General features: G+C 40.7%; 1 protein-coding gene across 6 annotated transcripts in view; it reads left to right on the forward strand.

Annotated features, from left to right (window-relative positions):
* Positions 1 to 13,352, forward strand: part of LOC6544188 (band 7 protein CG42540) — a 38,238-nt gene that overhangs the window by 22,553 nt on the left and 2,333 nt on the right. For 4 of the 6 annotated variants that reach the window (XM_026977434.1, XM_015158352.2, XM_015158353.2 and 1 more), the window contains 6 exons: positions 2,194 to 2,303; positions 2,781 to 2,853; positions 3,479 to 3,561; positions 9,957 to 10,160; positions 11,336 to 11,391; positions 13,127 to 13,307. In XM_026977434.1, the coding sequence (XP_026833235.1) occupies positions 2,194 to 2,303; positions 2,781 to 2,853; positions 3,479 to 3,561; positions 9,957 to 10,160; positions 11,336 to 11,391; positions 13,127 to 13,307 (707 nt within the window). Of the gene's footprint in view, positions 1 to 1,345; positions 1,382 to 2,193; positions 2,304 to 2,780; positions 2,854 to 3,478; positions 3,562 to 9,956; positions 10,161 to 11,335; positions 11,392 to 13,126; positions 13,308 to 13,352 lie in introns of all 6 variants that reach the window. The other 2 variants (XM_026977436.1, XM_015158351.2) reach the window with 1 other exon arrangement.

A 13,352-nucleotide genomic window follows, 5' to 3' on the forward strand; every position in this document is an offset into this window, starting at 1 on the left:
ATTGAATTCGGGGCTTGTTGATTAAAACTGACAATGTGTTGAAACTAACTAATGGAAATCATTGACATCTGAATGGTCAGAATAAGCTTTTGAAAATTATGTGAGGTACATTTCTTATGAAATGAATGAGGTTAGTTTAAGTATCTACATCAAGTTTCTTCATTTTGTATTTTTTAAATGACTTATTCATTTTTCACCCTATTACTGAAGCAACAATTAATATATTATAAAACTTAATACATTTTTAAGCAAACGACTAATATAAATTTTAAAAAAACCTTTTGGCTAACAGCAGTACTTGAGGTAACTGTGTGCAAATTCAATTAAGCCCCACTTAAAACCTGGCTTAAGGTGATGCAATTAAGGCCAGAAGTCCCCATTCACCTAATTACAATTTCAGTGCCACATTTTTTGCGGCTCTTCCTCCATCTTTTTATCATTTTTATAGAAGCAATTTGGCTATAAATCTATTAGGTCTACGCGGTCACCAGCCTCGGGCGTTACACACAAATCCTCAGATCCTGAAATCCTTTCATCTCGGCGCCTGTGCCAGTGGCACATTCAAATCGCAATTATTCTGAAATCAATTTCAATAAAAGTTTGCTGCGGTGCGATGCGATGCGATGCGAAGCGAAGCGAAGAGTTTGAAGGTGGTGAGAAATTGCCCAGAATGTTTGGCAGCTTGTTGGCTTAGCCTGGGCCCAGGATTCGCCCATCAAAGTTTTCCCTTTTCCAGCGTCGCTTTTCATGTTTTGTCTGTGTGTGTGTGTCTGTGTGAGTTTGGGTGAATGTAAGTGAGTGGGTGAGAGCTCGTTAAAAACACTTTGCTGACGTCGCCGTTGCTGGGTGTTGGCATTGTGGCAACTTTTCAATGAACTGTAATTGAAACTGAAATGCAAACTGTGCCGTGCCGCTAATTGCCAGCAGCTGCAGCCAGAAAACTGGTAACTGGTTACGGGTAACTGAAAACGGAAAGCTGCAAACCAGACCAAAAACCAGAAGGCAAATAAACTGCAACAGCGGCGCGTAAACAGCATTTAAATGTGTGGCATGAATAATTTATGATTTTTCTTGCGTTTGTAGCTAGTTATTTTTAGTTTCGTACTATAGTTCATTGAAGCATGCTGTTTAACCCAAAAGAAAACCCCAAAAAAGAACTGCATGGCATGGAGCAGCTAAGTAGATCCCCGCAGGATCGCCGAGCACTCAAAAAGACGATGAAACACAAGAACCAGCTCCCAGAAAATCTAACAAAAAACACACCAATTGGCTAGTTGCTGATCGAGCCGAAAAGCTTTCCCCCCAATTAATTTCTCTTGTTGTTCGATTTATCGTATTCTTGCAGATACACAAGCAAAACATTCACATGGATTTCTCTATTGTAAGTCGCACCAATTTGGACAATGCCCAAGAACAAAAAAAAAAAACAGAAAAAGATCCCCACATCCTACAGCCAAAATCAAACAGAAATACAGAAACACACAAACAGCTACTTTTTAACCGTTTACAAAGCTATACTCTACTTTCTATGTGTAACTCTATCTAACTATCTAACTATAATGACTACTATCTATGAGTATTTACTGAGAAATTTCCTTTTTTAAATGTATGCACACTCCTTGTTTGCTTGTCTTTCGATTTCCGTCTCCGCCTTTTCTTTTTGGTGAGCGCACCTAAGTATGCTACAGTTTTTTCAAGCTCCCCACGGGAACAACATTTTTACTTTTACGACGCGACGAGGGCGCCATCGAAATTATGGCGCATCTCAAGTATCAATAAGCCAAATGGGCGACTTGTTGCCCCAAAACCCAAAAAAACCCGCGCAAAAACTTCAATTTTTGACTAAACTTTAAGTAATACGAGTACTGCGTAATGAAGAATGCCCTTTTTTTCCTGCTCACCAATTTTTATTCCGGCATTCTGTCTGCGATTTTTGTATGCGCCATGCGGAGGTCTTTCGTTTAAGGATTTTTTCTTATTTTCTTCAGATGCTCAGCGCATTATTCATGTAACAGTCTTAGCTCTTTTCTCAGCAGAGCAGAGCAGAGCCCAAAGGAAAGCGAGGAAAATACAAAACGAATTTATAGCTTAAGCCTTAATTTGCAGCATTTGCTTTGAGCACTTGATTCCATCCTGCCACGTTACATGTATTTATAAGAAAATTTCTCGTTTTCTCGCCACGTTCTCTCACAGCGGACGAGGAAATCAGCGATAAGGCATCAACATGCGGAAAATTGCTAATATTTCTCTCCGTGGCTCTTGTGATAATGACGCTACCATTCAGTCTCTTCGTCTGCTTTAAGGTAAGCTTTACATTTTGATTGTTCTTTTAATTAAAAATTGTATGAAAAATTAATTAAATGCAGAAAAGCTGTATTTTCACAAACCCTAAGCGAGTACTGCTACATGCTAGTATTATCAGTGAACATTTAAATTATATTTTTCTTAAAAAGATGTTAATGTTCCATGTAAATCTGCTTCGACATACATCAAGCAGAATTATAGGTATAACTAAATCCAGCCGTGACCTAGTTTTTTTAATATTAAGTAGTAAGCGGATTATGGAGATTATGCTTTTTTAACGTTAAGCTCCTTAACGTACTTTTTATAGTTTTATATACAAACACATATCGAGAATATGCTGACTAGTGGTACATTGGTTAAGTTTAAATATTCAATATTTAAAGTCATCATTACCACAAATAAACAGGGTAGCTTAGGCTAGTTTCAAGTTTCAATTTCGTTTCATGAACATTTCACTCACGTGCCAAATTTTGCAGGTGGTGCAGGAGTACGAGCGCGCGGTTATCTTCCGTTTGGGTCGTCTTATGCAGGGCGGTGCCAAGGGCCCAGGTGAGTACTCAGAACTGCAGCTTCGCAGGTGCAAATAGGGGTGGGCTGCGGGAGAGCGGCGGGGTAACGATTCTATGCAAATTTTAGTGCCGCTCGCCTGCGACATGAATTTGTGTTAATTGCTGCACTTGCTCCAAATTAGCGACTCTGGGGCGGCTCTCAGTCCGTGTGCTCTGCTTTTGTGCTCCCATTCCGGGGGAGGAAGAGATTAGCCAAGTCGAGGCGAACTTCTCCCACAGTCGTGACACTAGTTTGCATAATTTTTGTGAAGAATTTCCCAGCCACTGCGATTTCTAGAGCAAGGGAAACACTGCACACAAAGGTGTTTCTTATAGTAAAAAGGAATGCTTATATTTGAAAATATTTAACATGAGAATGTTAAGGGTTTGCTACGCTGTTTAAAAGTATTCATTAATTATTATTCATTATTCCCTTCACTTCACAATATATTCAAGATAATCAAAAGCGTTAAAATTAAAGCAAAGTTGTTCTTAAAACGTAAAACCTAAAAAAATATAATTTTAAAACATTCATGAGGCACTTTTGTTCTGGTTTCCCTGTAAGCCAGTGTAGTTCGCTCTGTACCCCGTAGCGAGCGTTTAAAGCATCTCAACCATAATTGCAGGTATCTTCTTCATCCTGCCCTGCATCGACTCCTATGCCCGAGTGGACTTGCGTACTCGCACCTACGACGTGCCACCGCAGGAGGTAAGTTCCGGTAACAGTTCCGGTTCCGGTTGGGACCGAAAAAAGCAGTTGCAACCTGCAGTGGCAGCCACAGACATATGCTGCCTTCTTCGATGTTGTTGTTGTTGTTTTATTAACCAGAAGTGGAAATCTTTTTAGTTTATGTACTTCAAAAAGTCCCCTCCAACCCTCAAACACACACACCACCACACACATAAACTAACACATGAAATTTTAAAACGATGCCAAGTAAAGCAGAAACCAATTAAACTTTTAGCTTTCGCCACAAGTTATTCCAGCCGACACGTTTGTTAACAAGAGATCTTTATACATATACTCTCATATATGTATTTTTCGGTTGCATTTTCTTGTTTTGTGTTCTGACCAAAAATAAAGGATACTAAAAACACACAGACACACCATTATACAGATAAAAAGATACAGAATTTGAGCCCGGTTGGCGGAATCCGCAAGAGAAGCTTGGCTGAGCACAGCCGGAATCTGAGTTGTTTTGTGGATTCTGCTGACAGGACACCCACACACATGGGCACCAAAAGCCACACAAACACCCAGACACACATACATGTAGACACAAGGATACAGGACGCGCAACTGGAGCGTGAATTACGCATACGCAACGTTGTCTTCTCGTTTCTTTGACTTTTTCCTCGTTCTTGTTGTCGTCGCATGTCACGGTGTTTACTTTTAGTTTCTACTTTCTTCTTTTTTTCTTCTTTTTTTTCCTTTTTGATTTTCTTCCCAATGCAGCCTCTCTATCTGTGTGTCTTCCTGCCCTCCCTCTATATACATTCTACATTCATATATTTATATCTATGTCTATGGCTATCTATATCTATTAACGTATCTATCTCCACTTTCCAACCAGCTAAGAACCCCTCTTTCTAACCACTATTATACAAAAAACAGCATCATCAAGAGCAAAGTGAAAGAAAACCATTTTTGTTGACCACACTTATAGTTTATTTAATTGTTTTTCCCTAACATTTCGAGTGGCTGCAGTCCATTTTGTTTTATAAAACGAGAAAAAAAAAATTGTGGTTCTAACACCCACAAACGCACACACATACTAACACATTGCTCTCTCTACTCTCGTTGTTGTTGTTGTTGGTAGTCTTGTTGTATCCTATATATATATATATTTTAAATACTATGTATGGTACTTGTTGTCGTATTGAAGTTGAACAATGTTGCAGAATTTTTATTATTATTGCCATTGGTGTGCACTCAACCTCACACCCACAACTCTCACATATACAGAGGTAGGACTCACCTTGCCCTCACTCACACACACACACACACACACACACACACATAGCGATACACAGGAGTCTCATCAAGATACGCGCTCCATTTATTTTTGGGAATTTTTCATCCTTTAGTTCGCTTACTTGATCTTTTATCGCAATCAAGCCCAAGCCAACCCAAAAAAATCGCGCACATTTCTCATTTTTACGTGTGCATATTTCATTGTTCACTTGGCAGACATAAATGAAATATGGAGCGGTGAAAAAAGCGAGGCAAAAGTGAATTTTAAGATAGAAGTAATGGTAACTGGTTCGATTTCAATCCGCTGGCTTTTTCAACATCTTGCTGACGTCACGTGGAGCAAACTCACTCACACTCATATACAGAATATCACACACCAAAGTCAAAAATACCCCCGTTTTATTATTTTTTCCGTTTTTTGCATATCCGCCAGCATTCTCGTGTTCCATTTGAGTTTGTTCGGTTTTTTGTGTAAATCGCATGAAGGCCACTGCAGCAAGGATAAAAAAAGAAGAAAAAATGAAAAAATCCCCCAAAGCCATCTCGATGACGATGTTATTATTCACAAACACCAAAAGACACATACAAGCCCAGATTTACAAACACATTCACCCGAAAATCTCCCTTTTAAGTGCATACGAAATGCGATTTTTGCGCATCATTTCGTTACACTTTCATTTTGGATTTCTTTTCATTTTGAATCGTATCGTAATCGTTATCGTAATCGTATTTAGTTTTTGATGTCTTTTGAACATTAACTTCAAGTTATTACAATTTGCATAGTTAAAGCTCTGATTGTCTCCTGCAATTAGGAATGAAAAACCCAAAAAAAATTGAAAACAAATAATTAAAAAAAAATAAATCACAGCAAAAGTGGCAGAATGCATATCAACTGAAAATTCTATCTCTCTCTATCTATCTGTCTCGCTCTCTGTGTTCAGCCGAGCACCACATATGCATATGCAAAACGAATTGGTGGGCGGGGGCGGGGCAAAACCACAAAAGAACTGTACGCATTACGCATTGGCTCTCTCTCTCTCTCTCACACGCACACATAACCCCTCTATCTCTTTCTCTCTCCACCTCTGTCTCTCTCTCCCTCTCTGTCACTCTTGTCACTCACTGTCTGTCTCCATCTCTGTCTGTCCAAAAAGAAAACTTGATGAAGAAATGAATGTCAAATGTTTGTTCACTGAACACAGGGTGCAGCACTCACACAAACGCAAATCCCAGGACACCTACACAAAGACAGCAACACCAGAACATGGAAAAAAAGGCAAAAAATGTAGGTCTTGCGTAGCTTAAAATGCAAGTGGAACCCCATTAAAACCCAACAGAAACACTGTCAATGCACTCCCTCCCACCAACAAATTATAATCTGTCTATCTAAACCTCTCTCTGTCTACTACATCTGTCTTGCTCACTCTCCTGCTAAGCAGTCACAAACCGATCTCTCACTGTCTCTCTATCTCTGTCTAAACTATCTATATGTCTCTGCCTCTATCTGACTGTCTATCTTACCTAAGCTCTATATATAAACTATATAACTACCTCTCTCTGTCTCTATATATCTACATATATATTGATTTTGTTTTATGAGCTATGTAAGTTCTGTTTAGCAAACCTTATATAAGAACCGAAACCAAAAAATACTAAAAACTACCAAAGAAAATCCCCAAAACAAATCACACGAAAAAGAAATTTACTATCGAAATGCACTTACTTGATAAATCCCCACTCTCCCCTGTTCGGTTAAGCGTTCAAATAATTTTTGAGAGCATGCTAAATATATATTTTCATAAATGTCTATTCTAAAAGCTTTCTAACTGTCTTAAACGAAAAAGACACCAAACATACCATACCAAAAACCAAAAACCAGATACCACAGATTGTTTATAATGTTGGTACAGACTGGAAAACAAAAGTATAAAATCAAAATATAAGTAAACCACACGGAATATAACACTCACACAAAGCACACACAGACATCAAACATTCGTCATTTAGATCACACGCTCACAAATACACACGAACAGCTTTTAGTTTTTACAAACATAGTCACTACCACCACCACCCCCCCCAAAAGAAAAAAAAAAAAAACCAACCAGCCCCGTCCAAAAAGAACAACAACAAAATATGTATTGTACAACTAACTAATTAAATCGTTACAATTTGATTTGTTTGAGCACAAGCGAAAGGACGCACCCCTCCCAATAAAAATGCAAGAACACATTGTATATATGCGATATATATATGCGCACAGCGAATATACATATATACATATAATGTCGAGTTCATCTATGTGTGTTTTGCGTGGTTTAAGCTGTTAAAAAGTGGTAACTCAACTCCTGCACGCATGCAGGCCAAAAAGCCAAAAGCCAGAGCATTAGAACCAAAAAAACAATAGCTAAATGCGCCGCCCGCCCGCCAAAACGCGCTAGATTCGCAACAGTTATAGTGATGATATGGTAGATACATTTAGTATATGGACATTAGGCTAAAGCTAGTGCTAGAGCAAGTCCCAGCATCACAGCATCAGCATCAGCATTAGCATCAGTAGTTGCCCCATAGACTAGGATATAGATACCTATTAACAAAGCTCGCAGCTCTAAGAAGATAACTATATTTCTAACTAATTCTCACTGTGACTCTTTAAAACTATCGCTGTAACTATCACTCTTACTCAGTTGTAGTCGGTAGCAAGTGAAGGACATTTTCAGTTGAGTTCCATCGCAAGGATGCGATTTTAATTGAAATGCTGACACAAATTCGCAGCATAAACTGTGCAAATTGTAATAAATAACCAAATTACGTTTAACTGAAAACTCATTAGTTTAGGTGTTACAGTGTATAAACTATTGTTTGAAATTTTCATTTCATTCACTTCCGATTCCCTTCTCTATCTATCTATATCTCTGCTCTTGTTTCCATGGTTTCATCTTTGGGTTCTGAACGCTTGCTCATTCGATGCTATGCCGTGAAATGCAATGAACAAGCGACTTATTTCCCACCCACCCACTCAGCACCACTCCACTCCACCTAAAACACAAAACCAACCACCCACCGCCCAATCGCCACCCCCTCACTAACCCAACCAACTATTGTTCGAAATAATAAGCCATTGTTCGAGCCAAATTGATTTAGGGCTTTGTCCATGGACAGGCAGCAGGCTTTGGATGTTCGAACGGCATTCATAATGAAGTGAATAGTGCATGATTATGTGAAGGTATGCAGAGCGAAGGCCCTGATATTTTTCAATAGAATGCACACAAAGCCCAATTGAATTTGTAGATTATTTGTTTAAGCCTGCGCTTGGTAGTACTGAAAGCCGCCCAACTGAAGGATGTGAATCTCTGAAATGGCTGCAAGCAAATAAGCTGATAACTGAAAGTTAATCATACGCACTGTTGTCCCAGTTTAAAATGAAATTGAATATCTCAGATGAATGGCATGAAAACAAAGGAAATAAAATGCTTTGCAAGAGGCTAGCAGAATTAATATCACAAGACACAGTTTTATGGCTGAAATATAACGTATACGCACCGTATTAGCATTCATAAAACTCCTTTATTACCCCTGCTCAAAGTTAGCAAACAATAGTTCAACATTTGAAAATGAGAGCCATAGCAAACAAAACAACTCTTGGCAAATTCAAATGCATAGCTGGATTTGCAGAAATATTTCCGACCTTGTCTTTAAGCTTTTCCTCCAGCTGCTGCTGCTCACATTTCAGTTGATTCACATGCAAAGTGCTAGAGATTTGCCTTGCCCAAAAGTTCACCCCCAAAAGTCTGGGCACGGAAAAGGCTCGAAACTGGCCGAGTGGAAACGATGACACTAAACAACATTGACACCACAGCTTCAGCTTTGTGGAGAGGCCGTAAAAAGCGGTCTAGACTACGCCGAACAATGTTTGGGCAGGTCATAAAACGTAAAGCGCTCCGTCGTTGGGGGAGCAACTTTTTACCACTGGTATATGGACTTGTGTGTGCCAGAGGCGGAGGATAGTTGGCCATAAGTTTAGCCAACTCTGGGCCTTTGGCCGAAAGGCAAGGAACTATAAAAATAAAATTTCGAGAATTCGATTTGGGCATCATGAACCCAGCCTGACACCACTGGGGCAGGGCCAGTAAACTTTCGGTCATGATGGAACAATCCAAGCATGAGCAACCGGAAATATGTACATAAACCGCCCACGACCCACCACCACATCTCTCTGTTCCCACAAAACCCTGGCAACACAATCTTTCTCCCAATAGAATGTAAGACCTTTTCTACAAGCGATTTAATGCTATTGGTTCTTGAGTTTGATTAGCTTTTCAGTTTCGTACTTCAGTTTCAGCTTATCATTTGTGGCGTTTACACGTGTACTTGTATAATTTGTTTAACTTCCCCACTATCTGTACATTAACTTATACACTGTAACCTCCAAGCTCTTGGGTTTGCTTCACGTATCGTCATTGCGCAGATGATCGAATCCCACTCGAGCACATAAAAGTTGTGCCGTCAAATTGGTAGGATAAAGTTCGCTGAATGCGAAACAATGCGAAAAGACTTTGGGACTTTTGGGATGCACAGATACACGGATACACATTCAAATGCAAAATGCAAATGCAAATGCACAAATCCAAATGCACAGACACAGATGCAATAATCAAAATGAAAAAAGCACTGCCTTTGTGTGTTTGCCTTTGTGCGTTTGTGTGTCTTTCGCCATTGTCGGTCCGTTGGTCTGTGGCAAAAGTTTTGCACTCCCTGCACTTAGTTCTATTAGAGAAAAGCGACCCGGCCAAAAGCAGCCAGCGACGTTCAAGTCAAGTGCATTCGCATTATACCACTCTCCTTGTCGGCTATAAAGTGCACAGCACAACTGGCCAACCACTGATACAGATACAAAATGCTTAGCTTATCACCAAAGTACCACCCACATGTGTATATATACTCGTATACGAATTGTATCTGTATATACGCACATCTCTTTACTTCTGTGAATGTGTTTGTTGGCAACAATAACAAGCGAATAATAAAAATAACTAACAGACCAACTACAACAATAGCAGGAACAATAGAGAAAGCAAAAAGCAAATGTCCCCAAACCAAAAAAAAAAAATACCCACTGCATCTTGTAGGTTCTCACAAAGGATAGCGTTACGGTTTCGGTGGATGCAGTGGTTTACTATCGGGTATCAAATGCGACCGTCTCTATCGCGAACGTGGAGAATGCTCACCATTCGACCAGGCTACTGGCACAGACTACTCTACGAAACACAATGGGAACTCGGCATTTGCATGAGATACTCAGCGAGCGTATGACGATTTCCGGCACAATGCAGGTGAGTTCAAAACAGTTGACAGTTGCCAGTTGGCCCGGCCCGCCAACAAACTCTTTCCCTCTCCAGAGAATCTAGCGTCTCCGTCGAGCTGCTTCCTCTAATTTACTTAGTATACCGTCACAAAGAAATACACATAGAAAAAACATAATTAGCCGCAGTAAAAATTGTATCAAGATAAATTATTCCACGTTGGGCGCCACTTGCACTAACGTAGACAGGAAAAGAAGTTCTGCGTTGGGCGCCACTAACAAATGCCACTAACTCGATCCATGATGTGGATAAAACCCAGAAAAGTGCTAAATTGTAAGCCTCTCTCCTATCTCAATTTAAAATCAAATATTTTTTTGCGTGCACAAAGGAAACGAGAAAATCCACGCAGAATAAATGCAGCTACTTGCCAGTCCCTTCTGCTGACAGATGACATTTAAGCCCGAGCTCCTAATTATGCAGCATAAACCTTAAAGTTTTGCTGTGAAACTCCGCTGGCGAAATATTAATTGCGAAATTTACCAGCTGCCAAAGGCGATATGTCTGTCGGCACTCCGTGCCTGGCATGAAAATAATCTCGGAGCCAAAGCGTTTTTTCATCGCAATGTACAAATTGAAAAGGCATCGGGGAGGCAGACGATGGAGGTAAAGTTACGAGCCGCATATCTTAGCAGCTGCCAACTTAACCCAAATTCTATGGCAAGCCTGGCAACGGGTCGTTTTATTTATTTATTTTCCTTGCCATATGAAAAATAGTTCAAAATCAGGCGAAAATCTCGAGCATCACCATCAGCGGCAGCGTCTGCGGCAGCCGCTGGTGCACGTCGATGTGCGAACATGTGCAAAATGCCAAGTTGCCATGGCTCCATGGCTCCTTTCACTCCCCTCGACGATGCCAAGTGCTGCATTTTTAGTTTTTCATTTCAAGGATGCTGCACGACCCACAAACAATGTGCGCAAAAATGCACTAGGGCGGCGGAGAGGGTGAAAGAAATAAAAGCAAAACCGAAACAAAACTGTTAACGACCTGAAAAACGCGTGTAAACAAAAACTAATGTATTTTTACTGCTATTTCTCACACGGCTCATCCACCTCCAAACCAACAAAACCAACAAACCGCCTCAACCAACCCACCAATCCACCAACCACCTCAACTACCTGGCCTGGCCTGGTCCAATCATAAACAGGTTCAACTCGACGAAGCCACCGATGCCTGGGGCATCAAAGTTGAACGTGTGGAAATGTAAGTAGCACAGCTTGTTTACCCCCACACACACAGACACACACAACCTGGAAAAGTTTCTATGTCAAGCTATAAAAGTAATGTTATAAACGTTTCACCTCGCCAAGTCGAAGTTGATGTGCTCAAAAGGATATTGCGAGCTTTGCTGTTTAGTGCTACTACTGGGGTGATTTTTCTGAAGGGAATGGATTAGTTTCAATGTTTTCGAATTTTACTCCTCACTTTGGGTCAATTGTGCAGAGGAAAACGGCATTGTGTGCCAGTTAAACGACATAAGAGGTGGCTAATTGGTAGAACGAGATTTCCAAAGTTTTCTAGCCTAGAAACAACTGAATATAATGCAATAATAATTGGGCGAGCCATTTGATACAAGGTTCAAAATGTATTTCAAGTGGATTTCGTCCGTTGAATAATAACTATTCAGTTATTCTATATAAAACTAATTTCCAGCGAAAACAATTTTTAAGGGAACTTTAACTGGTAAATCGAGTACATCCTAAAAATAACGACATGAAACTGGAATATGCCCCACTACTTCTGCTGACTAGAGTCTCCCGAGTCTCCCAAAATCCCCAGCTTATATAACATTTAAATTGGCTAGTTTGAGCCCCGTAAACATTGTCATAGCCCCTGCAAGGCCACAGCACTCGAGTTTGTTGGCTATTTGTTTTATTTGCTATACCATTTTCCGGGCATTTATCACAATGTGGGATTGTGGGAGCTGGCTGCTGCCCTTTGTCTGCTGTCACCGAGGCCCCGTTGTTATAATTTATTATTTGCCACTCGTGGCAGGGTGGGCGGGGGCACGTGGCTACTTTGTCAGCTTCACTTTTTCGCAGTGCCAAGTGTTTTGACGTTGGCATGTCAAATGCTCATATAGGGCCAACACAATATGGCGGAGTGGAAGAGCCTGCCGCTGCTGGTGTGTTGGCCATGTTGAAACAGCTGCAACAACTTGACGCCCTGTCGCTTGTTGTTGGCCGTATTGTTGTTGCTGTTGTTGTGGCTATGTTGCGGCTGCTACCTTTTTCGCTCCCCTTCCCACCAAAAACAAACTCCCGCATTTCCAGCAGGCAAAAGTTGGCCGTTTTGCGATGAAAACGATTTCATTTTATGGCAGTTGTTGAATATTTCATTATTGCATCTCACTTCTTCGTCGCCGGCTGTGGTATGATATTGATCAGATGGCTTATAACTTCCTCAAATGGCCAATAAAGTGCTGCGAGAGATGGTGGTGTTTATGAGTTATATAACTCGATTTAAATTTGAGACGAATAGGGCGATATAAATATTATTTAATACATTTCACTTCACGGCTCGCTGCTCGTAAAAAATGTTTTCCAAGACCACATTTGAATTAAAGATGCGCCATTAGCATACAGCTCCGCACATTTCGGTTGATAGCTTTAAATTTAAAACTGTCCTCAGCAGATACATGTTATCTGAATGGGAAGTTCAAGCTTCGTCGTGCGCACTTATGCACTGAACAAAAAAATCGTACACTTCTTTAATAATTGTTTCATAATTTAGGAATAATAATCCTTTGCCCCTATATTTGATTTTTAGAATAGGAAGTCTGAGTATTTGGGTATAGGGATTAATAGCTAACGTTACGGGTACATTTTTCCGAGTGAAGATACTTGGTGGGTAACTAATGGCACCAGCTTTGAGTTAGGGGTATTTCCGAATCTGCAAGTCACGCCGGCTAATCTCGTTTTCTCCATCGACCGAGCAGCAAGGACGTGCGTCTGCCGGTGCAACTGCAACGTGCCATGGCCGCGGAGGCAGAAGCCGCCCGGGAAGCACGCGCCAAAGTCATCGCCGCCGAAGGAGAACAGAAGGCGTCGAGGGCTCTTCGCGAGGCATCTGAGGTGATTGGCGATTCGCCGGCTGCCCTCCAACTGCGCTACCTTCAGGTGGGTTACTTATCAGTGATTTGGCAGAGATTTAATACTGATTTA

Source organism: Drosophila erecta, unplaced genomic scaffold (genome assembly GCF_003286155.1).
Source record: "Drosophila erecta strain 14021-0224.00,06,07 unplaced genomic scaffold, DereRS2 tig00000021-arrow-pilon, whole genome shotgun sequence".
NCBI lineage: Eukaryota > Metazoa > Arthropoda > Insecta > Diptera > Drosophilidae > Drosophila > Drosophila erecta.